The 26,835-nt window shown below is 51.9% G+C and overlaps 1 protein-coding gene across 3 annotated transcripts in view; it reads left to right on the top strand.

Moving 5' to 3' along the window:
- Positions 1-26,835, top strand: part of ANXA11 (annexin A11) — a 46,524-nt gene that overhangs the window by 16,389 nt on the left and 3,300 nt on the right. For all 3 annotated transcript variants that reach the window (XM_010363276.2, XM_010363273.2, XM_010363274.2), the window contains exons 2-12: positions 13,187-13,249; positions 15,111-15,226; positions 16,630-17,022; positions 18,660-18,747; positions 18,994-19,088; positions 19,766-19,879; positions 21,167-21,257; positions 21,690-21,769; positions 21,898-21,954; positions 23,258-23,351; positions 26,082-26,177. In XM_010363276.2, the coding sequence (XP_010361578.1) occupies positions 13,195-13,249; positions 15,111-15,226; positions 16,630-17,022; positions 18,660-18,747; positions 18,994-19,088; positions 19,766-19,879; positions 21,167-21,257; positions 21,690-21,769; positions 21,898-21,954; positions 23,258-23,351; positions 26,082-26,177 (1,279 nt within the window). In that variant the 5' untranslated portion in view covers positions 13,187-13,194. The remainder of the gene's footprint in view (positions 1-13,186; positions 13,250-15,110; positions 15,227-16,629; positions 17,023-18,659; positions 18,748-18,993; positions 19,089-19,765; positions 19,880-21,166; positions 21,258-21,689; positions 21,770-21,897; positions 21,955-23,257; positions 23,352-26,081; positions 26,178-26,835) is intronic.

The raw sequence follows: 26,835 nt of genomic DNA on the forward strand, positions 1-26,835 counted from the left end.
CATTTTTCCTCTTTTTACAGGTAAGGAGGAAGGCTCAGAGAGGTCAATCTTTATATCCAGGGTCACACAGCTAACAAGAGGTAGAGCTAGAATAGAATCATTGTCATTGGACTCCGAACCCTGTGTGCCATCCCGGTGGCCCAACAGCAGTGTTAGAAGATGATATCAGAGCTGTGTGGGCTGTGGTAAAACTCATGCAGCGGAATTGAGAAGTCCAGTGTGACTGTCCTGTGATGTTTGGGGCTCTTGATGGGGGAGTGTGGGCTGTGAAAAGATGGGGGAGCTGGTTTGGAGTGTGTGAGAGAGAGTAATTGGGGTGGTAGAAGGGCCTACCGAGAATCTAGGGGTAGACATTGTGAAGCCAGTGTCAGTGAGACTCAGGCCCTGTGTCTTGGGTAACCTGCTGAGCTTCCCTTTACCTCGCACTGCAAGATGAGGGAGAGGTTTAGAGAAGTTTTTGCTTCCTTCCGGCAGAGCTGCTGGAAGGGTTGTCTTGTAGACAGTAACTGCTGCAGGGCTTGGAATGTGGCACGTCCCTGTGGGCCCAGGAGCTCTGGGAGGAGCTGGGTTGGACTTTGCAGTGATTGGAGTGACCTGACAACTAAGAGGGGTGGGATCGACAGGGAAGCCTCAGCCACCCTGGGACTTGTGCCTGATTGACATCAGCTCACTACCATTGTTTTGTTCGTCTCTCCTAGGCGGGCCCTGGGAGAAGCTCCCTCTGCTCAGGTGGTGTAACTGGCGGTGGCTTCCCCATGCGGAAGTGGGCAAACAAAGACAGAGACCTGTGTCCCCTCCCTGCCCCTGCCACCTGCACTTACAAACACAACCCACTGTTTCCCTTTTTGGGAGTGAGTGTGTGAGTGTGTGTGTGTGAGTGTGTGTGTGTGTGTATGTGTGTGTGCGTCCATAGGTTCCGTCTAAATCCGTTCAGGCTGCTGTAATAAAATATCATAGACTGGGTGGCTTATAAACAACAGAAGTACATTACTCACAGTTCTGGAGGCTGGAAGTTGAAGATGAAGGTGCCAGCTGACTCAGTGTCTGGTGAGGGCCCACTTTTTGGTTCACAAATAGGATAGTACCTTCTCCCTGTGTTCCCACATGATGGAAAGGGTTGGGCCCTCTGGGCTCTCTTTTATAAGGGCGTGAATCCCATTTATGACGGCTCCAACCCCATAACCTTCCAGAGGCCCCACCTCCAGATGTCATCACATTGGGAGTTGGGATTTCAATACATGAATTTTGGGGAGACAGAAGCATTCAAACTATAGCAGGTCCTGGCCACACTTTGGAGTCAGGGCTTGGGTGGGGGGCTTTTCCTGTCACTGCCACTGTGTCTGTTACAAGAACCTCAGTGTCCTCCAGGATCTGAGTGCCCATCACATGCTGGCCTGCGTGGCAGCCAGATATTAACACTGTGTCTCTGTCACCTTCTTCCTCTGCTGCCTACTTTCCACTCCTCAGAAATTCTGAATCAGACTCAGCATTTGACCCAGCATTGGCTCTTGTGTGAGCCCATTTAGTGTGAGTCAGAGATGACTCTGCCCACAAAGAGGAGTGGCCCAGCTTGCAGGGAAGCCTGCTCTGGAGGAGCGTGACAGAGAGACCTGCGTGTCATGCTGTGTGCTCTCGGCCTGCCTCATATGGAAAGTGAGTTCCTCCTCACTTGCCCCCACCCCCCTTCTCAGCACCTGGTCTGAAAAGGCAGGCAGTAGGAGAGAAGATGGCCCCGTCCGTGCCACGCCTCAGTGAAGGTTCTGAGGACAGGCTCCGGTGCCTGCAGGATTGGAGCTTCTTGCAGGCCAAGGCCCTGCCTCTGTGGATCCCTCTCCCAGGCAGGTTTCCTCTCCGAGGGTCTTTCAGATCTCCCTGCCCTGTGGCCTCCCTCCACCATCAGTCTTGCCTCCACTGCCCTCTCTACTACTGGAGTGGAGCAGGCCCCCAGACACCCAGGCACGTGGAGGGGATGGAAAGAAAACAGTGCCAATTTCCTGTTGGTGCTTTCTCTATTGGGAGGCTGGAAAATCTAACACAGCCATGCCAGTGTGCTCCCTACTCCCATCCTCCACCTGTCACACTGCCCTGACCCTTCCCAATTCCGTGTTTCTCTCCCACCCTCTCCCTTCCCCCTTCAGTCCCTACAGTTCTCATCCTGGGCATTATCAAATGGCCCAGGGTCCTCTCTTTCTTATTTTGTTTTCGAGAAACAGGATGTCATGATATGTTACATGATATAATGGGAACAAACTTGGTATTAAACTGTTACTATCCCCATTTTACAGATGAGGAAAACTGAGGTGCAGAATGGTCATGTAAACCGTTAAGATCGCCTAACTGGTGGGGAGCAGGACTGGGATGTGAACTTGGGTAGTCTGGCTTCAGAGTCCATGTACTCACCATCCTCCACTGCCTTCAATGAAGTACCTGGGGTCATACAGTGAAACCAGACTTAGAAGCCAGGTATCCTGATTCTGAGTTCCATGCTATTTCATCATACCAGTATTTCTAAAGCTCTATTCTCAAAATACTAGTTCCTGGGACCAGTGGGTACTGTGAGGAAGTATAACGTAGTGGTAAAGTCCTGGGTTTTGGAAGCCGACTGCCTGGCTCAGCCATTCAATAGCTATAACCTTGAGCAAGTTACACAGCCTCTCTGTCCCTCAGTCTTCATTTCTGATATGAGAAGGATAATTTTAGTATTTGTCTCATAGGGTTGTTGTAAAGTTCAGTTCCACGTGAAGCATTTAACACAGTGCCTGGCACATAATAAGCATTCAATAAATGATGACTATTATTATGGCCTAATTAGTTTGGGAAATTTGAGGATAGAGTTAAGCAGGCACCATTTTTCCAGGATTTATCAGAGCTTTTATTACGCTATTGCAAATTGGCAGTTTCTTGGAAAGGGGATGTGTAGTTATAGTACCTAACTATATGTAGTAAGCATTTTCTAAACTTTTCAAGCAACTAATCTCTTGCTCTTGTCTGCCTGTCTCGCTCCTTAAACTGCGTGCCTTCTAACTTCACAACTTGCAAGATATGAAGCTGGCGTCAGAAAACACATTCAGGGCAGCACTGAACTGCCCACCACACTGCCTGCTTCTAGGTGAGGCTGAGCTGGGCCTGGGCATCCCAGTTAGATCTAAGCAAGACTTTTGGGGGCAGTAGATGGCAGGTGTTCAGAAGCAAACAGACTTATAGTGAAAATGAACAGACCTGATGCCTGGAGGAAATGTTTGGAGCGTGTATGTTCTGGATACTTGGAGCTGTTTAGCTGTCATCAGTTGACTGAGTTGACTGTCACGCACTAGGTGGGTCCTGCTCTACAGAAGACCAAAATGCATATTGTGGGAGTGTGATGTCCTTGCTGAGAGCCTTGGATTTATAAGTGTTTATTATGCTCTTCCTTGCCCTGCAGGCCAAATACATCCTATTTGATACTTAAATAATCTTAGGAGCCAATGAAGGAAGAGGTTATAAAGGAGAAAATTGACTAACTGGCAAAGCAGAAGCCAGTCCCCAGAACTCTATCTATTCTTCCACTCAAGCTGCATTTATGAGGTGCACTTTCAGCCAGATGCTTGGGTAACAGTGGGGAACAAGGCTGTGGGACTACATTTTCAACTCTGGAAAACATTTGCAGATGGTTGGCAGCATCACCACTAGGTAGAGCTCAGTGGCCCTGGAAGAGTCCTAGGGAGGTTGGTTTTCTGGCCCTCTTGTATTGACAGGCGCCCCCTCAAGCATTCCAAGCTCGTACTCTTCCTAAGGTGAATCAGCACCTGAGTCCTTTGCTGGTGTAGAAGCCTGATCTTAACTTAGAGTCCCAGCTGTATTAGTTATATAAACTCTCTGTGTCTGTCTGTCTCACACACACACACACACACACACACACACACACACACGGTCCCTGATTCAAGATGGTTAAACTTACAGTTTTTCAACTTTATGATGGGGTTACATCACTTTAAGAAGAACTTATCGGGATGTAACAAGCTCCTCCACTTATGATGGGGTTACAATGAGGCTACGGTTTTGATTGAGTGCATGTCACTCTTGCACTGTCATAAAGTTGAAAAATCGTAAGTCGGACCATCGTAAGTTGGGGACTGCTGTGTTGCCAGCATTAAATGCATTTTCAACTAATGATGGGTTTATTGAGATGTAACCCCATCATAAGTCAAGGAGCATCTGTATGTCTTTTGTAAAGACAGCGTCTCATTATGTTTCCCAGGCTGGTCTCAAACTCCTGAGCTCAAATATCTGCCTGTGTCAGCCTCCCAAAGTGCTGGGATTATAGGCATGAGCCACTGTGCCTGGCCTCTTCTTTTCATTTTAAAGAATATATCAGCAGGGATTATTGGACCTGCATGGTTTAAACTACTGTCTTAGTTCATTTTGTGCTTCTCTAACAAGATATCACAGACTGAGTAATTTATAAACAACAGTAGCTTATTTGGCTCACAGTTCTGGAGACTGAGAAGATCGTGAGGCTGCATCTGGCAAGGGCCTTCTTGCTGCTTCATAACATGGCAGAAGAAGTGGGTGAGAGAGAGCAAGAGTGAAAGAGAGCATGTTATACTTTTGTAACAAACACACTGGTGGTAAAGAGCCCACTTCCTCCATGACACATTAATCCATTCATGAGGGTGGAGCCTCTTAAAGGTCCTGCCTGTCAGAACCGTTGTACTGACCATTGAGTTCGCAGCACATGAACTCTGGGGGGATACATTTAAACAATAGCAACGATATATTTACATTTTATGGATGCAACCTTATGGGGAAAGTACTTTAAAAATAAATTGGTGTGTGTGTGTGTGTGTGTGAAAACAGGTTAAGGATCTAATGTTTAAAAAAAAAAAAGAAAAAAAACCTAATATACAAATGAATATTCCAGCCACCAGGCTAGGGAAGGCCAGTGGAAAATCATTCCACGAAAGCCTCCATTTTAGTCCAGGCCTGCTTGGTTTGCTGCTAGGCCCTGAGGGGCAGGGGGTGTCACTGCTCTGTGGCTTCTGGCCCGAGATGATGTTTCTAGGCCCTTGCCTCTCAGCATTAACCTGGTATAGGCTCTGTTCCCAAATGAGCCCTGTGCTGTCCCTCTGGGGAGGACAGTCCAGAATCCCAGGCATGACACTGACACCATCCACCCCTCCTTTCCCTTCTGTGTCCCTGAAGTCAGGCAGGACACCAGCAAATGTGCATGGCCTAGCCTTGCTGGTGGCTGGAGCCCATATCTCCACCTCCCATTGTTGGGTAGAGACACAGCAAGGCTTCCCTTTTGGTAGGGGGATGACTGAGTGGGGGCAGTGAGGCTCTTCTTGCTCAGGCAGTTGCTTCCTGTCCCAGTGTAGCATTTCTAGATTCCCGTGTTAGAGGACTCCGGCTAGTACCCTTTTAGAGCCTGTGGAATTGAATGGTACACTTACGTACACAAAACACGGCTTTAGGGAACAGGCCCTGTTGCAGCTCCTGAGAAGCACCCTCAGATAGCTGCTCTATGCTTTTGGCATTCACCGAACGCTTTGAAGCTGGCTTCTGATGCAGTGCTGTCATGCCAGACTCCTGTCGACTTTAGTAGGGGTGGCACCATGTTTGAGAGGCTGAAGAAGAGACCCCAGAGCCAGCGAACAAGGCATAGGGCTTATTGAGGGGACTTTTATATGGGGCAGTCCAGTGGTGATAGGCTGGATGGGAGGACCACTACTGGTTGTAAAAAGCATGCAGTTTGTATGGCCATTTTTTTTTTTTAATGGAGTCTCGCTCTGTTGCCCAGGCTGGAGTGCAATGTTGTGGTCTCGGTTTATTGCAACCTCCACCTGCCGGGTTCATGCCATTCTCATGCCTCAGCCTCCCGAGTAGGTGGGACTACAGGCGCGCGCCACCACGCCCGGCTAATTTTTTGTATTTTTAGTAGAGACATAGCATTTTAATTTAGCATCCTCCTTCCTAACCACCACCACCTGGCAACCTTCATTTAAAGTAGAACAAAGGGCCTTGATCTCTTGTATGGCCTGCATCCCATGGAATGGCTTAGGGATTCTGATGTTCCTTATAGATAAGGAATGTATCTCCAGGTTGGCCACAGTTCCTTAGCTCAGAACTCTGAACACACGTTCTTCTTAGACTGTAGGGTTGTTCTGGGTATGCTTAAGTTAAGTGATTGCTGTCAGGCGCATCTGCCATACAACTGTGGGGGGTGCCTAGGTCTGGTGCGTGTCTCTAGAGCTTGCTATTGTGAAGAAGAGTGTGTTAGTCCATTCTCACACAACTATAAAGAAATATCTGAAACTGGATAATTTATAAAGAAAAGAGGTTTAATTGGCTCATAGTTCTGCAGGCTGGGCCTTTCCCAGGTTGAAGGGCCCAGAATATGGGAGCCAAGGGACCAGCATTTTTAGCGAGCTCTCCAGGTGAGGGAAAGCATGATGCTGGCATCTACTTGGGGAGGCCACAGGAAACTTAGAGTCATGTGGCAGGCAGATCTTAACCTGGCTGGAGCAGGAGGAAGAGAGGTGTGGGGAGGAGGCGCTACACTTTTAAACAACCAGATCTCACCAGAACTCTGTCATGAGAACAGCACCAAAGGGGGAAATCTGCCCCCATGATCCAGTTAACTCCCACCTGGCCCCACCTCCAATGCTGGGAATTACAATTTGATTGTATTGTAATTACAAATTACAATTTGGGCAGGGACACAAATCCAAACCATATCAACGAGTGAGATCAGATAAGCTAGAGAGTATCCAATACCTTAAAGGAAAGGGTGTTTCCTAGAGTGTGGACCACAGAACCAGTTACATCAGAATTACTGGGGACTAGGGGGTATGTGTGCTTGTTTACACTTCAGATTCCTGGGCCTATCCCAGGTTAAAAGGCCCAGAATGGGCCAGGGCACTAGAGTGTTTAGCGAGCTCTCCAGGTGATTGTCATGCGTGATGAAGCAGTGTGGCCTGCAGGCAGGCAGCATCAGCATCACCTGGGAGCCACTGGAAATGCAACTTCTTGGGCCCTGCCCCAGAGACACTGATTTACAGACTCTGGAGGTGGGGCCCAGCAATCTGGGTTTTAACAAGCCCTATGGGTGACTGTTTTCCAGAAGCACCGATTTAACTGGAGAGGGCCCCAGCTGGATGAAATCAGGTGCACAGCTGCAGGTGGATGGTCGCAGTGAGGAAGGAAGGGCGGTATTTGTGCTGCAGCCTGCCCTGAGAGGCAGGACCAGAGGCCAGAAGTTCCCCCGAGACAGGTTTCTAAGAATTCGACCAATCCCTAAGGAGGCCGGCTGCCTGCTGTGTGCAGGAGGCCCTCTCCATTGAGTCCCCGTGTCAAAGGGCTGTGATCAGAAGCAGGCATAGAGTGGGGGACATGCCCCAGCCATCAGAATTGCACCAGCAGTGTGAAGCATGTCACTTGCCCCATGCAAGGAAAGAAGGAGGAGAGAAGCATTGGTCAGGGCGGAAGGTATGATTCTCATGGATGCCAGAGAGAGAGAGAGCAGATCTGCTGGATTATAGCTCACTGTGTTGCCTCTCTCCTAGAGAGTGGGGGTTGAACAGGCTAGAGAGGGGGACATGAGGGCCTTAGAAGTCCTGCTGAGCCCAGATTTGGCAGCCCTGGGGTGCCAGGAATGACTCCTCCAAGGACAGTCCCTTGTGGTGGCCTCTTTTGAAAAAATGCAGAGGTCAAAGTTACCAGAAGACCGGACCGTGAGCAGATTTCTTAATTTTCAAAGAAAAGGAGAAGAATGCTGCTTCTGTGAGTCAGAGAGAGTGTGCTGATCCTGCAGCCTCTAGCCTCCTGGAACATGGATAGCTGCGGGGGAGATTGGTCGGCACTGGGAGTCTGTGTCCACCTGAAGGTCACCCCTGGCTATTGGGCTGTGTTTATTTTTCTTCTGGGGGTAATTAGGCAGATAAACAGGCTTCCTTCAGAGTAGATGTGCTAGAACCCTCACTTGGGCACGTGGAGAAATGTGTACTGGGTGGTGGCAGTGAGTTGGGGGAGAGCGGGTTAAATGCCTGCACCCACATGGTGCCTGGTGTTTGATGTTGAACTGGGGAGTTCTGAGTATGACAGTTCTATAGTGTCCCTCATTGGTCCTTACATCGTGGTTACTTGGCAGAACACAAATGCCATGTCTATTGTGTCTGTGGATGTAAAACAAAGCTGAGAGAGAGGGGGAAGATGTTTGATGTTGAGGAGAATCCCAGAAGGTCTCAGCAGACTGGAGCAATGGGCAGAATCCAAGGGAGAAATTTCACAGGAGCCCACATAAGGTCTCTGTGGCCTGGAAAACCCACATGTACCAGTCCAGGGAGGTAGGGAGTACCATCCACTGGATGGAGAGGAAGGTCCTGCCCTGCACTCTTCAGACCATACCTGGGGCCTTTGCTTCTGAAAAGAACCAAAAGAGAAAGATAAGAGTGGGGTCAGGCCAGGCATGGTGGCTCACACCTGTAATCTCAGAGCTTTGGGAGGCTGAGGCGGGCGGATCATCTGAGGTTGGGAGTTCGAGACCAGCCTGGCCAACATGGTGAAACCCTGTCTCTACTAAAAATACAAAAATCAGCCTGGCCTGGCATGGTGGCAGGTACCTGTAGTCCCAGCTACTTGGGAGGCTGCGGCAGGAGAATTGCTTGAACCCAGGAGGTGGAGGTCGCAGTGAGCTGAGATCGCGTGGCTGCACTGCAGCCTGGGTGACACAGTGAGACTCTGTCTCAAAAAAAAGAAAAAGAGTGGGGAGCAGACTTGAAACTGTTTCAGGCAGAGAATGGTAGAGGGAAAAATGAGGCTATTCTTTCTAAGAAGGGAGGATTAGAGACTAGAGGCATATCTTGGGGAGAGGGGAAGACCCAGGGTTTCAGGACCACAGCTCACAGTGGGGTTGACCTGCTCTGTGGGGCTGTGCGGGGCAGAGCTCCTAGCCAGGAGGCAGATTTTGACTCCTGCTGGGAAATCCCTTAAAAGCCACCCCAGGAATGAACTCCACGAGTGCCATCAAGGCTGGCCTGCAGGCCCTCCAGGGTTACCAAGGCTGCCTGGAACTGAATGGACCCTGTGTGTGTTCTTTTAGTCTAGGAAGACCAGCCAGGACTTTGGGGGCCAAAAGGCTAGCCTCAAGTGAGCTCAGAAATCCGCACCTGAATTGGGCCTTTTTAGAAGTTTTTTAATGGGCAATATATGTGTGTGGCAGAAAGGCACGGGAAACAGATCTAAACCGGAAGCCTCATTTTCTAGCCCCAACTTTCCTCTCGAGAGGCAGCTAGTGTTAGCTCGTTTCTTGTGTGTCATTCCAAGGAGGTCCCTGCACGTATACACACAGGAACCACTTAGTATGTTTCTGGGTTTTTTATTAGCTTAGTACGTATACAGTACTGCACCTTGATTAATAATGGTGGTCTTTTCATCTTTCCATGTACAGAGCTGGCTAATTCCAGAAATAGCTACAGAGTATCCATTGTTGGATCTCTTGTGGTTTATTTAACCAGCCTCATTGGTGGAGGTTTAGGAGTTGTTGCAGATAAGGCTGTAGTAAAATTCATGTCTGTATGACATTTCACACAGGTGTGTGTCTAGGAAAGTCACTTACAGAAGTAGAGTTGCTGAGTCAAAGGTGTGTCATTTTAAATTTAAAATTTTGACATCTCTGTGTTTTATTTATTTATTTAGTTTGGAGACAGAGTCTCTCGCTCTGTCACCCAGGCTGGAGTGCACTGGCGCAATCTTGGCTCACTGCAACCTCCGCCTCCCAGGTTCCAGCCATTCTGCTGCCTCAGCCTCCCGAGTATTACAGGCACCTACCACCATGCCCGGCTAATTTTTATATTGTTAGTAGAGACAGGGTTTCACCATGGCCAGGCTGGTCTCAAACTCCAGACCTCAGGTGATCCGCCCACCTCAGCCTCCCAAAGTGCTGGGATTACAGGCGTGAGCCACTGTGCCTGGCTGACATCTGTGTATTTTTAATTGGTGATTTCCTCAGCACAGTGGTGAAGGTAAACATCTTCAGCTCCTTTTCTGTAACTACCAGATCTGTTCATATCATTTGACAGTTTCTCTAGTGGTTGTTGATCTTTTTCTTATTATATTAATAAAACTTTTTTCCTAAGTTTTTTTCTCATCTTTTTTTTTTTTTTTTTCTAGTTTGTCTCTTATGCTGAAATTTTATTTTCTGCCTTTGGTTCTTGGGGCTACTTCTTTCATTGCATTCTCTGGCCTGGCTGGAATTTACTTGGTGTAAGGAACAGGGTGGTATCCAACTTTTGTTTCTTGGGTTTTTTCCCTGGCCTGGCTGTGGATGGAGCTTTTGGCTTCATTTCTCTGAGAGGAGGCCAGGAGTGGAGAGTGTTTTTGGTGCTCAAAGGTCCTGCCTAGTGGTGTCTCCAGAGAGGAACGTGACAGAGACACCATCCCGGCTCTTCCTGCTCACCTGTGGGGCAGTTCCTCTTATTAGAAGGTTCCTGGCCCACTGGTCATTTACATCCCCCAGGTTACCTCCTCACCAGTGAAGTTGGAGGGTTTGGCAGAGTCTGGGCATGAAGGATCAAGTTGGGGCCGGGACAGGGAGGGCTTTGTACTGACAGCCCACCCAGCCTCAGGGACATGAGTCACACCCTCTCTGAAGGTGATGCCACCGGGGACCTCACCCACCACGTGCTTAGGGGCTCAGAGAGACCGAAAGCTGTGCAAGGAGTAGGTCCTTGGTCCACACTACAGGGAGCCAATTCCAGCTCTCTCCAAAGCCATAGGGCTTTGCCTACAGTCACCCCTGGACCCACTGACCCAAACAAATGACTACACCTATAGGGCTGAAAACCAGACCCACCCTATAGGGACCGGTGGTACCTTAAGGAAGTTCTTTAGCTTCCTTAAAAACAGCATGTAGGCCAGGCACGGTGGCTCATGCCTGTAATCCCAGCAATCTGGGAGGCCAAGGCAGGCAGATCACTTGAGTCCAGGAGTTCAGACCAGCCTGGCCAACATGGCGAAACTCCATCTCTACTAAAAATACAAAAATTAGCCAAGATAGTTGCGCCCTCCTGTTGGAGGCTGAGGCACAAGCCTTGATCCCAGGAGGCGGAGGTTACAGTGAGCTGAGATCGCACCACTGTACTCAAGCCTGGGTGATAGAGTGAGACCCTGTCTAAAAAATAAAAATGGGCCAGATGTGGTGGCTCATGCCTGTAATCTTAATAATTTGGGAAGCCGAGGCGGGCAGATCACTTGAGGTCAGGAGTTCGAGACCAGCCTGGCCAACATGGTGAAACCCCGTCTCTACTAAAAATACAAAAATTAGCCAGGCGTGGTGGCAGGTACCTGTAATCCCAGCTGCTTGGGAGGCTGAGGCAGGGGAATCGAACCCAGGAGGCAGAGGTTGCAGTGAGCCGAGATCACACCATTGCACTCAGCCTGGGTTACAGAGTGAGACCCTGTCTCAAAAAAAATAAATAATAAAAACTTAAAAAGAACAGCATAGGCTGGGCACAGGGGCTCACACCTGTAATCCCAGCACTTTGGGAGGCTGAGGCCGGCGGATCACAAGGTCAGGAGATCAAGACTATCCTGGCTAACACAGTGAAACCCCATCTCTACTAAATACAAAAAATTGGCCGGGCATGGTGGCGGGCACCTATAGTCCCAGCTACTCTGGAGGCTGAGGCCGGAGAATGGTGTGAACCCAGGAGGCGGAGCTTGCAGTGAGCCGAGATTGTGCCACTGCAGTCCAGCCTGGGTGACAGAGCAAGACTCCGCCTCAAAAAATAATAATAATAAAAAAATTAAAATACTCAAAAAATAATAAAATTTAAAAAACAGCATATACCAGCCTGGGCAACATAGTAAGACTCTCAAAAAAAAAAAAAATTAGCTGGGTATGGTGGCACATGTCTTTAGGAGGCTGAGGCAGGAGGATTACCTGAGCCCAGGAGGTCAAGGCTGCAGTGAGCCGTGATTGTGCCAGTGCACTCCAGCCTGGGTGACAGAGCAAGACCCTATCTCAAACAAACAAAACCCAACATGCCCAGTTCTTCAAGATAGATATGAAGGGCAACTAGACTCTTATAGTTGGATAGCATGGCCAAAACAGTGGTCTTCTAAGTGGGTTCCCTGGACCAGTAACATCATCTGGGAACTTGTTCAAAATGCAAAAACTGGTTCTACTGTCTCAGAAACTCTTGGTGGTGGAGCCCAGCAATGTGTTTTAACAATCCCATCAGGTGATTCTGATATGCATTGCAGCGTGAGACCCGGAGTGTAAAAAGAAACCATGTACCCGAGACGAGCAGGTGTGATTGTTGAGGGAGGCTGCAGGTTTCCTCACATGCCTGCCTGCCACTGGGTGTCTCTGCAAACTGCAGCAGGAGCTGCTATTAGCAAGAGCAGGCAGGTTGCACAATGTGGCTGGTGTCCCTCCTTGCAATTTAACTGGAATGGGACATTGCCAAGGGATCCATGTTCAGAGGCACTTCATGAGAGCAGGTGTCTCACCTCGCACCTGTCCAGGCCTCTCTTCTTCCCTTACTGACAGATCTGCAAATCACTTATTTCTCTTAGCAGCCTCTGCTGCAGAAATAGGGTGGTGCTGCCTCATTTGCCCTGGTTCTTCACCCTGCATCAGATGAACCTCCTGAGGGCCCTTTTTGCTTCTAGGAACGATGATTCCATACCTTACCAGGTCCCCTTGCCTGATAAACCAGAGGTTGGAGAATGAAGAGAGACAGGGGCCTCTGACTTCTCCTGTTGCTGGAGGGATGGCAATAAGGACACAGGAAGACAAATAGACAGACTTGGAGCCCTGAGAATGAGGCAGTGCGTCTCTAGCTCTGAGGTGGGAGAACAGACCCAGAGGCACACTGCACCCTTGCCAGCAGAGGCAGGAGCAAAGCTTCAGTGAGAGGGACTTTCAAGGGAACAGCCTGGTGGGCAGTGAATCCTGTCACTGTGGGTGGTGCCAGGGATGTGGCCCTGGCCCAGAAGTCAGGCAGCATGCTGGTGGGTTATGTTTCTATCTGGAGGCGCCAGCAGGGGACAGTGCACTGGGCTGCGACAAGCAGGGCAGATACAGCAGCTTCTCCTGCAGGGTCCCAGTTGTGGAGGTAGCTGCCCTCTTGAGAAGCTGGCTCCCACAGGCCAGCAGGGGCTCCCAGACAGAGCCTGAATGTGCTTTCCTCTTCTCTTCCAGATCTAACCATGAGTTACCCTGGCTATCCCCCGCCCCCAGGCGGCTACCCACCAGCTGCACCAGGTAAGAGGGTCTGGGGGGGGAGGAGAGTGAATGCTGCCTCTGTACAGTGGCTGGGAGTGGAGAGGGGAGAACAGTAGTTTCCTCCCTCCCCTCCTCCCTTCACAGCCCAGCCCAGCAGGGGAGGAGAGGACAACAGGAGCAGAGGGACAGCCAGCAGGGGCAGGGGCTGGAGAAGAGTATTGAGGCTGAGGCCATGGGAGGCCTGGGTTTGAAACTGGCTCCAGAAAGCCCTGGCCCAGGCCTAGGGCTGGGTGTCTTGCCTTACTCTCTAGCAACAGTAGGCAAATGCTGTCACTCTGAGACTCAGTTTTCTTCTCTGCAAAATTGCTTCAAGGATTTCTCCCTCATTAGGTGGTCCTGGATACTGATGAGATAGGCAGGCAGAGCCTCTGATGTGGTGCCCTCCAAAGCATTCCTAGGTGATGGTTGCCCCTTGCCACCTCTCCTACCCTCTGCTCAAGGTGTATGGGTTTGCAGCAACAAGATCCCCCTTGCCAAGAGAGGAAGTGGAGGCAGATGCTAAGGGTCAAAGGTCACTCATTCCCTGTTTTCTGCAGGAGCTGTGGGTAGTCACATGAAGAAGTCATCTTCTCTGGCCCTGGCCCCTTTTGGTCCTCAAATGAGATTTGGTCCCCACTATGGGAAAGGAAATATGAGGGCTCATGGGACCAAGGGGAGAAAAGGGCCATTCCAAGGCTGGTCATCCTGAGGGTGCCTGAGCTGCTGCCCCTCGCCCCAGGGGACCCCCAGGCATCATTCATTTCTCTGGAGCTGAGGTCCTGTGGTTTGAGCACCACTGACCTGCAGGCCATTTACCTTCCCTCCCATTCAGCAGGTGAAGAACAAACTCAGATCGAGAGGTGGCTCAGCTGCTGTCCCAGAGCACGTTAGGGGCTGAACTGGGCCACTGCCCTCTGAACAAGCCCATCCCAGGTTGGCTGGCACTGGCCTCGGTTCCCTCTCTGTAGTAGAAATCCTGCCACTGCCACCTTTGCTAGCACAGCTGAACAGCCTCTGAGTAGCAACAGAGAAGGAGGCAGGAGATTTAGGGAAGGTTCTTCCTGGAGGATCTGGAGCCCTGGAGATGAAGAGCCGATCCGAAGCTGCCATGGACAGGAAAGCATCTAACAGGCTTGAGGCCCCATGGTGATGTCGAATGCCCATCGGGCACCCAGCGCCCTGCAGGCGTTAACTCAGTCTTCGTCACAGCAGTCTAGGCATACACTCACTATTAGCCCATTTGTCAGCTGAGGAAACAAGCCTAAGGAGGGTGAAAGCCTTGCCCCAGGGCACATACCGGTCCTGCTGGTTTCAGAGTGGGCTTTTCACCTCTGTTTGTGGACTGGTGTCTGTGTTTACCGTGACCCAGCCCCGTCTGCCTCCAGCCTCTTATCCTGCTTCTCCCTGCCTTTTACAGACTTGTAATAGCCAACAGCCAAAGCCCCTCCCGCCAATGCCTTCACATTACTGAAATCTCAGAGTTCCCTATGGTCACCTCTGACATGGGCTCAGCGTGGTGTCCCACAACAGTCTGTCTTTGTCTGTCCTCCCGCTCCATGATGGTGTACTCGGAAGGGCAGAGCCTGACTGGGCTTTCCCAACCTCCTTAATACCCCACAGAGGGTCTTGGGAGTGATTGGGGAACTCCACCTTCCTCCCTGGGAAGAGGGGAAGGTGTCCCCTCCTCTGCCAGTGGACTAGGGGGAAACTTTCCCCCTGGTGTTTTCATGTGGTCTGTGGTGTCCCGAGGCTCGAGGCTCTACTGGGCCTCCCTTCCTGACCACCTGGGAGCTCGCATCTCTGCCTTTCCCCGTGTGGTGGGGGGACTGGTAGGGGCTAAATGGCTTGATGTTGCTTTCAGGTGGTGGTCCCTGGGGAGGTGCTGCCTACCCTCCTCCGCCCAGCATGCCTCCCATTGGACTGGATAACGTGGCCAGCTATGCGGGACAATTCAACCAGGACTACCTCTCGGGAATGGTGAGTCCAGCCTTCCTGCTGAGGCGGCCCCAGGGCCACACCTGCGTGGCCAGAGGAATCAAAGCTGCTGGCCTCTGGGGCTCCAGAATTGTCTATGTGTGTGTTGCTGTGGTGTGTAGTGTATTGAGCTGTACCTCAGAACAGGGTTTTCATCAGGCTTCTGCCACCTGCTCTCTGCCCCTGTCTGGGTCTCACTTTTCCCATCTGTAAAATGAGTGGGGGGACCAGATGATCTCACAGGTCCCTTTTAGCCCTGCGGGGTTAGGGTCGGGAGGGTGGTGAGGGTATGTGCATGAGTGTGCATGCACGTGCTATATATGAGTATCCACATCCATGTACCTGCGTGTGTGTACATATGGAGGGCTCTTGTGGTTAGGCCTGGGTGGGTGTGTGGCAGGTGTCTTGGGCAGACATGCTACTTTTTAAATTTGTTGTTTTGCTTTTAAAATAATACATTTTATGATTTGAAAACAAACGTATGCTTAGAGGAAATTATGCAACCAGTACACACCCTAATTTGTGCCAGGCCCAGTTCTAGGCACTGGGGATATGTGAATAAAATAAACAAAAATCTCAGCCGTGCTGCATTTATCATCTATGGGGAAAAGACAAGCAGTAACTTAAGTCAACAATGTGATGTTATTGGAAGCGTAGGTGCCATGGGAACAAGATGAGCAGGGTAAAGGGGTCAGGAGTGGGGGTGGGGTGATGGAGGGATAATGATTTTAAGTTGGCAGTAAGGTGGGTCTGGCTGAAAAGAGGATGTGTGAGCAAAGACCTGCAGCAGGGGAAGGAAGTGATGTATGGATGTCTAGGGAATGCCAGTGCCCTGAGGTGCCAGGGGGCCTGAGGTGCTTGGGGACAGGGAGGAGAGGCCAGTGTGGCTAAAGTGGAAGGGCAAGGGGATGAGATGAGAAATGAAGTCTGGGGGTCCACCTCTTGCAGGGTGTAGGAGGCTATTCATCCTAAGGATTTAGGCTTTTATTCCTGGTGAGTGCAGATTCACCTGAACATGCCTGCCAGAGGTGTCTGTGGGTAGCAGGCTGATGTGATGGGGGTGCCCCCAACCCTGAGTATGGGACCCACATGCCTTCTTGGGCAGTGAGCTCTTAACCTTCACCCAGGTGGTCTGGGATGGGAGGAGCAGCCATGTGGAGAGGGAAGGCATTTCCCCTGCAGAAGGGGGTGAGGATCTCTGGTTTGCATCCAGCCGCACTGTTTACTGGCTGTGTAGCTTTGAGCAAGTGAAGTCATTCTGTGGTCTGTGAAATAGGTATAACGGTACTTCATGTTCCACAAGCGGAGACGCTGTGAGGACTGACTTGGCTTAGATGTGAAAAAGCGTGGAGGGACAGAGTGCAATGGGGCCCGTTGGCCTCATGCTCCGCTTTGTGTCCTTGCAGGCGGCCAACATGTCTGGAACGTTTGGAGGAGCCAACATGCCCAACCTGTACCCTGGGGCCCCTGGGGCTAGCTACCCACCAGTGCCCCCTGGGGGGTTCGGGCAGCCCCCCTCTGCCCAGCAGCCTATTCCTCCCTATGGGATGTATCCACCCCCAGGAGGAAACCCATCCTCTGGGATGCCCTCATATCCACCATACCCAGGGGCCCCTGTGCCAGGCCAGCCCATGCCACCCCCTGGACAGCAGCCCCCAGGGGCCTACCCTGGGCAACCACCAGTGACCTACCCTGGTCAGCCTCCAGTGCCACTCCCTGGGCAGCAGCAGCAGCCAGTGCCGAGCTACCCAGGATACCCAGGGTCTGGGACCATCACCCCCGCTGTGCCCCCAACCCAGGTGAGTGTCAGCCCACTGCCTCCTGGGCCCCAAAGACTGGAGACACATGGCCCAGTAGATGGGGAGACATGGAAAGGCGCAGGCCTCCAGCTGCAACTTCTTGTTTTAACAAAGAGTGTCGGCCGGGTACAGTGGCTCATGCCTGTAATCCCAGCACTTTGGGAAGCTGAGGTGGGCAGATCGCTTGAGCCCAGGAGTTCAAGACCAATCTGGGCAAAATGGTGAAACCCTGTCTCTACTAAAAATAGAAAAAAATTAGCTAGGCATGGTGGTGTGTGCCTGTAGGCCCAGCTACTCAGGAGGCTGAGGTGGGAGGATCATCTGAGCCCAGGAGACAGAGGTTGCAGTGAGCCGGGATCATGCCACTGCACTCCAGCCTAGGCAACAGAGTAAGACCCTATCTTTAAAACAAACAAACAAACAAACAACAACAACAATGAGAAACAGAAAAACAAAGAGCGGCACCTTCTTGCAGACTCCCCACCTCTGGGTTGTGTTGCTTAAGGCCCAAGGGAGCTGCCCTGTTTCTCCCAGTGTGATGAGACGCTCCACCTGCGAGTTGGGTCAGAACGCTCCTGGCGAGTACTCCTTATTCCTCTGTCATTCACTGCCTGGGCTGTGTGTTTTGTAAGAACTGCCCAGGCCACCTGTCTTAAGGCTTTGTGCCCAATAGCGTCTTCAGTCCCCTTGATATGCACCCCCTACAGACAGGTTTTGGAGGATTCTTAAAATTCCCTTTGGATAGGGAAAATGTTGGCAGTTCCTCCAGGGTTGATCTTGGCTCATTTTGGAGAACAGTTCATGTTTGCAGAGCCTAGAATTCATTGTCATGGTTATATGGCCCAACCAGCCAGCACAGGGGTAGTGGTATGTGCTTGATGACTATTTTTAGACAGAGGGTCTCCTTTCCTCCTTCCCTTCCATACCCACACGTTCCCCCACCCCTGTGCCATCCTCCAGCCTCCCTCCCTTATTTTTTCCCTGAGCTGCCCCCATAATTGTGTTATAACCAGTTGGTACCAGCTCCTAGGAAGACAATCCACTGGGAGACAGTATAACCTGGAAAGTTCAGATTTGCTGGGTTGTGCAGCTGTCAGGGTCTAGAGGAAGTCCGGCAGATGCTAGTCTAGAGAACAGTGCCAGGGAACCAGTGCTAGATCAAGAGGTCGTCAGGCTGCCATGCACAATTGTGGAGTCTGAATACCTGCATCCGCTGGAGGGTCCACATGGGCTAGCCAGCCCAGTTAGGAGTACCCACGTGTGCTCACGTGCTGTGGAGACCAGTCATCTATGAGAGAGGCCACAGCCCCTGCTCCTGAGGCCTGCCCTTCATCAGGAGCCTGAGCCCCAGCCCTGGAGGACCTGGGCACTGGGCAGATTTACAGCGTCAGGTTTCTGCTATAGGTGGGCTCCCAGCCACTGGAGCCAGGGAGAAGCTTCAGTACTAGAACACAAGGCCAGATAACAGTCAAGTTAGGCAGACTTGACGTAGAGTCCTCTGCGTTGTTGACTGTGGGTTCCTTTAGATACTCCAACTCTTAGAGAAAGGGCTGTTCCCAGAGTCTAGGGGTGGAGCAGTCTTGAATCGGGGAAGGTGGCATGCATATCATCTTACCTGTGACTGTTTGTCCGAGTAGTTTGGAAGCCGAGGCACCATCGCTGATGCTCCTGGCTTTGACCCCCTGCGAGATGCCGAGGTCCTGCGGAAGGCCATGAAAGGCTTTGGTAAGAGACCCTGGGTGGCTCAAATCCTACCCCCTGCCCCCTATTCCCCAGGCAGTTTCACAGTGGCTCTGTGGGCTAGGGTAGCTGGGGGACGCAGACCTGGCCCCAGTGGTAATAAAAGAGAGGATGGATGTGGGATTGCGGCTGGCATGCCCAGAACAGTTGAGGCACCCAGGCCAGGGAAGTCTCAGCTGCAGAGCATCTCATGACCCCTACCTGACCCACCCCTGCTGCCTCTTCCTCCAGGGACTGATGAGCAGGCCATCATTGACTGCCTGGGGAGTCGCTCCAACAAGCAGCGGCAGCAGATCCTCCTTTCCTTCAAGACAGCTTACGGCAAGGTGAGCTGCGGGGTGGGGGCGTGGGACAGCGAGGCGTGTCCTGAGCTCAGCACAGCCCTGCTCACCCCTGCTTTTCCTTGGGTGGGCCCGGGTCTCCCAAATGGACAGTAAGGAGCAGGAGGGCATTTCCTTCTGCCCACCCAGCGGGTGACATCGTTGGGAGGTGAAGGATGCCACAGGGTGCCAAGGTTTGCTGAGAGGCTCCAGACATCTAGCCCTGGGTTCTAGCCCTTGCTCTGCCACATCTCACTAAGGTTGTGGCCACATCATTTTCCTTCCCCTGCCCTCTTTATGACCACCCTGGGGGGTTTAGCTGATGTAAGAGCTTTGCAGGGAAAGGCTGTGAGCACTGCCCAAGTACGAGGGGCATGTATGAGCGCATTTTGAACTTCTGGGGTTTTGAATCTTAGAAAGGTAAAAACTGGGTAAATATTGATTAGATTCATGTTCTAGCCCAGTGCTTCTCACACTTCAATGTGTCACCAATCCCCTGGGCATCTTGGTAAAATGTGGTCTCTGATTCGGGAGGTTTGGGGCAGGCCTGAGAGCAGGCTTTTCTCTCGGGCCCCTGGGGGATGTCCGCTGCTCCTTGAATCTGGGATATGGCTCTTAGTAGTCACCTCCTGTGGATTTTTAAAATAGACTTTGTTTGTTTGTTTGTTTGAATATCCAATCAGGATTTGATCAAAGATCTGAAATCTGAACTGTCAGGAAACTTTGAGAAGACAATCTTGGCTCTGATGAAGACCCCAGTCCTCTTTGACGTATATGAGATAAAGGAAGCCATCAAGGTGTGTACGTGCGTGTGTGTGTGTGTGTGTTTTCATGCATTCATGCATGTGGACACACAGCCCAGAAGGAGGCCTGGACAGTGTGCTGTGTTCTAGCCCACTCATTAGGTGCTGTTATTAGTATGGCTCCCAGGCCTTCCTGGGTTAGAATCCACATGCTGTAGAAAAGGGAATTCCCTGTGCTTTCCCCAAGAGGCAAGTGATGCACCCATCAACATCAGGGAGCCTTAGGTCTCTCTCCATCTGGTCTCTCTCCATCTTAAAGAAATGGTGGAGCTAGGGTTTGAAGGTGGCAAGTCTGTGGTAAGAAGAGGGGTAGGAGGCCATGGTTGGTATCGTTCCCATTCTTTAGGACTCTTGTTACTAGCAAATGACAGAAACACACTTCGGTTTAAGAAGAACAAAGGTGGAAAATCAGTTATGTGGGTAAAGCCAAGTGCCTGGCATGGAGAGGGCCAGGCCAGACGTCTCTCTAGTCTCTGCCTCTCCTGAGCGCCTGCTCTTCTGTCAGTTTCTGTGCTTCTCCTGCCATGGCTGCTTCATGCGGGGTTGGGGAGGGGTGCCTGTCGACCACTCTCCACGTACCTATGAGACCCAGCTCCAGAAGAAACCAGCAGGGTCTCCAAACAGGGACAGGTTCTGACGGGCCCAACTTGGGCCCACTGTTTCCTCCAGTCCTGTGGGTTTTGACTGAGGGGCGGATCCTGTCCATTCTGTGCAGTCGCACAGCTCTGTGTGCACCCCACGGGCAAGGGCAGGCAGCACAGCCCCGAAGCTCTATGTGCACCCCGTGGGTGAGGGCAGGCAGCACAGTCCCGAAGCTCTGTGTGCACCCCGTGGGTGAGGGCAGGCAGCACAGTCCCGAAGCTCTGTGTGCACCCTGCAGGCAAGGGCAGGCAGCGCAGTCACGAAGCTCTATGTGCACCCCGTGGGCGAGGGCAGGCAGTACGGTCCCGCAGGCCTGTGTGTAACCCAACCATTTACTGTGTGGCCTTGGACCAGCCAGTACCCCTCTCTGATGCTCAGTTTTCTGATCCATGGGAGTGCCCTTTGTGTGAACCCTACTCATCACCACTGCTACTGTCAGTGTGCTTGCCCGGGCTGTGGAGAGGAGCTGACTCCCTTAAGCCTGGGAGTAGCCGGAGGGTATGTCTGTGTGTCAGGGGCCTCTGTTGCTAGGGTTTGGCCCTGGGGTCCGGGCAGCAGCATGGCCCCCACTCTCCTTCCCGGGTGCTGGTGAGGCTGCTGTAACAAGCGCATGGTTGGTTGTATTCTCTGCCCCTGCAGGGGGCTGGCACTGATGAAGCCTGCCTGATTGAGATCCTCGCTTCCCGCAGCAATGAGCACATCCGAGAATTAAACAGAGCCTACAAAGCAGGTGACGCCACTCCCTCTGCCCTCTGCCCTCTACAGATCCCTGTGCTCTCAGGGCTATGGCCTCACTCTCTCCTAGGGCCTCTTACTCCTTCCTGGCCTTCTTATCAACCTATCTTCTGCCACCCCCAACACACTGGGCTTTGACCCAAGACCCAGCCCTTCCTTCTGTTTATACATGGTGCAAATGACTAAAGTAAGGGAGCGCCAGGGGAAACCTGGATGTGGTTTGGGCCAAGGCTGACTAGAGCCCAGGTCAGCCTGGAGGTCGCAGGCTTGTATATCCCTGGAGGGCCATGTGGGCTATTTGGTCTCTCGAGCCCGAGCTGAGACCTCCAGCCTTATTCTCCCCACTACCCACTGTTGGTAGTGTTTTGCAATGGGCAGCTCCATAAACAGAGCTACAGGGTAGACCTTCCTTGCTTCTCCCTTTCAGAATTCAAAAAGACCCTGGAAGAGGCCATTCGAAGCGACACATCAGGGCACTTCCAGCGGCTCCTCATCTCTCTCTCTCAGGTACTTTTCCCATGACAGGGCTCGGGGCCCCCAAGCCATGGAAGTCAAAGAGATGGGATCCCAGCAATGAGGAAAGGGAAAAGAAATGGGGAAGGAGTGGGCTTGATCATACACCTGCTTGCTTTCAGGGAAACCGTGATGAAAGCACAAATGTGGACATGTCCCTCGCCCAGAGAGATGCCCAGGTGAGTGTGATGGCCAAGCCCCTGGACTTCCTAAAGCAGGGTGTACCCCGCTTTCTTGCTTCCTGAGAGAGGCGCCCTAGGGTGGAAAGAACAATAGATAAGCAGTGGGTTGCAGATGCCGCGAGTTTCAGACGTGCTGAACTGCTCGACTCGTATGACCTAGAGCAGGTCATCTGACCTCCTGGGCTTCACCTTCCCCACCTATGGGAAGGAACATGTGAGATAATTGTATTTCAGCAGTTGATAGATCACGGTTTTGGAGGTGGGATTTCGTGCGAGTGCGTACTTTCCCCATGTTTAGTTGCACATACCATTGTTTGCAAAGGGGCAGAATTTGCACTTGCCTATTAGTTTTGTGAGGGTTTGAGCCTAGAAACCAGCTGCCACATTAGTTGAGCAGCCTTAGAATTCTGTCCTTGTCCACCTTGTGAGTTGCAGACAAAAGGGGAAAAGTCCAAGCAAAGTCCAGGCATCTGAGCTACTCTCTTGAGAAGTTTGGGTTTCCCACTAATGAATTTCAACCATAGTATTACGGCAGGGCAGAGCCGTGACTTCCTGATGGGGTAGAGTTAGCCATACCTCTCCGTCCCCCTTCACTGCCCTTGTCATCCATGGCAGGGCATTCACCAGGAGCTGCCAGTGGTCTAATTATCTCTATCATCTGTGGGTTTGGAATGAGACCCCAAGGCATGCCCCCTTGTTAGGACTGGAGGAGAGCTACTCCTCTGGACTGGTCCTTTTTTCCAGGTGAGGAAACTGAGGCTCAAAAAAGTTGAGCACTGTTCCTAACTGAAAGCTAGAGGCAGAGCCCGGACAAGGGCCTAAAGCCCTGGCTCTGTCCTCCGTGCCCAGTTAGCACCTGCCTCTGCCCTGGTCTCTGCCCTGCTGCTCCTGCAGGGGTCTGCCTTATTCAGTGTCTCTGTGGCTGGTGACATCCATTCCCATTCTGGGAGTCAGAGCTGGACACCCCTGGGGCTCAGGGCTCTGGCTTTTGCTCCAGTGAGAGTTTTGTGTGCGAGTTTCAGCGGGGCAAAGATTGTCTCGTGCTCTGCCTTATCAGTCCAGACCTGCTTTGGCCTCAACTTGACCTGTGGGATCTCAACCCCTGTTGCTGCTTTCTGCTCTTTTTCAGGGCTGCTACGTGAGGCCTAGCAGGCACTTTAGAGGCCATCTAGTTCAAAGGTTGCAAATTGGCAAACACTTTAGGCTCAAACCTTCAGAAGTTTACCAGGCTCTCCTGGGTGACCTGGGCCTGGGGTCTGGGTGTGGCCTGTGCCGCATGTACATCTTCCTCTCTCTCCAGGAACTGTATGCGGCCGGGGAGAACCGCCTGGGAACAGACGAGTCCAAGTTCAATGCAGTTCTGTGCTCCCGGAGCCGGGCCCACCTGGTGGCAGGTAAGGCAGGCCAGGGTCCCTCTGAGGCCAGTTAGTTGAGGGCAGTCGGGATTGTGGGGAAACAAAGCTATGGGAACACTTGGCGGTTCCTCCCTGCATGGGGCTTTCGCCTCCTCAAAAGAGCCCCCTGGTGGGGATTTAAAAGACACTGTCAGAGGGTTTCCTGAGTTCTGGCAAACATCTAGTTCTGGAGGTTCCACCGGTGTAGAAACCTGGTGTCTTCGTACGTGGGAATGTGGAATGTCAGAGTTGGGAGAGTCCTTCAGGAGCACCCAATCCAGTGTTTTCCAAAGCCTGGCATAAGAAGCAGTGATAGCAATAATACTGGGTGCCATTCATTTACTCATTCATTCAACAGATGTAAATCTCACTTCCCTATGGGTCAGTCCGTCAGGTGGTGGAGCAGGCGTGGGGCCACTGTGCGGGGCAGGGCACTGCAGAGTCTGTGTTCCATGGGCTGCACCTTCTCATCTGGGGAGACAGACAGTAAACAACAATGAAATAAAATCTGTATCAGATGGTAAATCCTGTAGAGGAAAACAGCCGGAAACAGGTAGGGAGTGATGGTAGGGTCCACCGGGAGGTTCTTGGGCCAGTCCCCACTGAGGTCAGGACATTTGATTTAAAAACCTAAAGGAGATGCAGGGGCAGAGACCTGCCTGGGGCTCCCAGCACGACTGAGAACAGTGAAGGGGGACCATGTGGAGCAGTGGAGTGAGCGAGAGGAGTGGAAGGTGAGGGCAGAGACGTGAGAGGGCCCTGCTGATGACTTCCCGGAGTTGGGTATTTATCCTGAGCAAAACAGGAAGCCAATGGAGGGCCCTGAGCAGAGGAGGCTATGCAGAATCCCTGGCTGTGGTGCAGAGAATGGAGTGAAGGGTGCAAGGCCAAGCAGCGAAGCCGGTCGGGAGGCTGCTACAGGGACCCAGGGAAGGAACGGTGGTGGTAGGGGCTTGTGGTGAGGAGGTGTCAGGTTCTGGCCGTGTTTGCTGATGAATTGGACACGTGGTGTGTGGGAGAGAGAGGGGTTGAGGATTACACAGGGTTTCTTTAGGCCAAGCAGTGGGAGAATGGCCCTCAACTGAGACGGGAGCTGTAGGTGGAGCTGGCTTTAGATGCCTGCAGGGTGGAGCTGCAGGGAGGCTGCTGGGTTGCTGAGTGTGGAGGTCAGAAGAGATTTGGCCTGGACGTGAAAGGTAAGGGAGCTGTGGGTAGTCGAAGGTATCTGAGGCTCTGGGACTGCAGGAGGTCCCCTCGGGAGGGAGACTGGGGAGCTCACCGGTGTGAGGAGACTAAGAAGGAGCAGCTAGGGAGGTAGGAGGACCCAGAGGAAGGGGGTCCTAGAGGCCAGTGTGAGGTGGCAGGCAAGGACTGAGGATGGTGACCACACTGAGCAACTGGTGGGCTGTGGCCAGGGCTGCTCCAGTGGGCAGTGAGGGTGAAAACCCAGCGGCCGCTCTGTGCTGCACACAACAGGCGCTGTAGCTCTCCCCATTTGCAGCTGTGGAAGCAGGCACAGGGTGGTAAGGAAGTAGGGGTGTACAGCCAGTAACAGCTGAGCTGGGATTTGAACCCAGGCCACCCGACCCCAGGGCACACTTTTTAACCTCTGCACTATCCTGTAATGGAGCCTGAGTGAATGCTTTTTCATCTTAATCATTATTTCTTTTAATGAGTACAGAACATGTAAGTAGTGCATCAAGCCCATGGCTTCACAAACATTACTTAGGAGAAAAGAGTAGCTGATTTGAAGAAGATATTGAGACAGATACAGATAGAGCAGAAATCACGACTTTAATATGCAAATGGAAGCTGAGACTCAGGCTGGGGAAGGAGAGTTTTATGTCCTGGGTCAGAGCTGGAGTCAGGACCCAGGTTTCCATCATGCTGCCTGCCTCTCTAGGAGCCAGCCGTCCACTCCCATGGGTGCTTAGCGTGTCCTAGATCGAGCTGGGCTGGCAGGAGTGGGCAGAAAAAGCCAGACTGGGTGGGGCAGGCTGGGCCTCAGCTCCCAGGCAGGCTGAGGAAGACAGATGGATGCATGAATAAAGCCAAGGAATGGGTGAGACTGCAGGTGTGGGGGATTTGAGAAGAGGGGACACTATGTTGGGGTGCGTGGGAGTGGGCCCTGGAGGGGTATTAAGGTGCGGTTTGCTTAAGTAGATTGGCAGTCCTGAGAAAGGGACCACACAGGGAGGGACATCAGGTGGTGTGTGTGACTTGTGACGAAGTCTCTGGCTTCCTTGAGAGCTAGGTAGACCTGGGGACGTGCAGGGTGTTGGAGCAGAGTGGGAGGCGGGGGATTTGGGGGCAGAGGCCACCTCATGTGAGTCCTCTGTTAGTCTGCTCATGCTGCCATGACAAAATACCACAGACTGGGTGGCTTAAGCAACAGACGTTCATTTTGTTGCAGTTCTGAAAGCCAGATGTCCTAGAGTGGGGTGCTGGTTTCTCCCGTGGCCTCTTTGTGGCAATCAGTGTGCTCACAGGGTCTTCCCTCTGCATGTGCACATCCCTGAGGTCTCTGTGTGTCCTAATCTCTTATTCTAAGGAGACCAGATGGATTGGATTAGGGTACACCCTAGCAGCATGTTTTAACTTAATTACCTCTTTAAAAATCTTATCTCCAACTACGCTTGTATTCTGAAGTCCTGAGAGTTGACACTTCCACATATGAACTTTGAGGAGACACATTTCAGTTCATAAAATAAGCCTCTGTCATCCCCCTAGTTTTCAATGAGTACCAGAGAATGACAGGCCGGGACATTGAGAAGAGCATCTGCCGCGAGATGTCCGGGGACCTGGAGCAGGGCATGCTGGCCGTGGGTAAGTGTCTCGGGTTTGCCTGCCCACCGTCCAGGGGCTAACGTGTCATAAGTGTTCAGGCTGCTCGCCTGTCCTCCAGCTGATGGGTGACATCATGATGAAAGGACCACAGGATCCAAGATCACTCAGCCCAGAGTGTCCAGATGCTGGGAAGTCATGCCGCTTCCCGGGTCCCTGTGCAGTTGAACCCCTAGCTGTCCCGGAGGTGTCTTGTGTGTGTTTGTGGTGCAGCTCTGGAGAAGGGAGCTGCAGTGTGGGTATTAGTGGGAGGGCATCCAGCTGCTCTCCCGGAGGAGTATGACTCATATCCTGCCAAGTTTCCTCTAAAAATACATCCCTGCAGGCAGTTGTCAGATGTTTGTGATGGAAACACGTGGAAAGATTTTTATTTGCAACAGTGAAACAGGCCCATGCTGAGGAAAGCTGGCTTGGCTCCGGGATGGTAGTGTGCCTCTTACATTGCCTGTGTTCTCTAGCAGGGCCCGGTGGGCTCCAGGTCCCTTCCACTGTGCAGAGTTGAGTCCCCGCCCTGAGGCCCTCACAACCCCTCTTTCTACTCACCTGGGAAAATCAGTCTGCCCCTTTTTTCATTATGCTTTTTTTTGGAGTTTTCTGGATGGGAGAGATGAAAAATCCTCATTTCCCTGCCTGCCCCCCA

The sequence above is a fragment of the Rhinopithecus roxellana genome, chromosome 11, assembly GCF_007565055.1.
Source record: "Rhinopithecus roxellana isolate Shanxi Qingling chromosome 11, ASM756505v1, whole genome shotgun sequence".
NCBI classification, from domain to species: Eukaryota; Metazoa; Chordata; class Mammalia; order Primates; family Cercopithecidae; genus Rhinopithecus; species Rhinopithecus roxellana.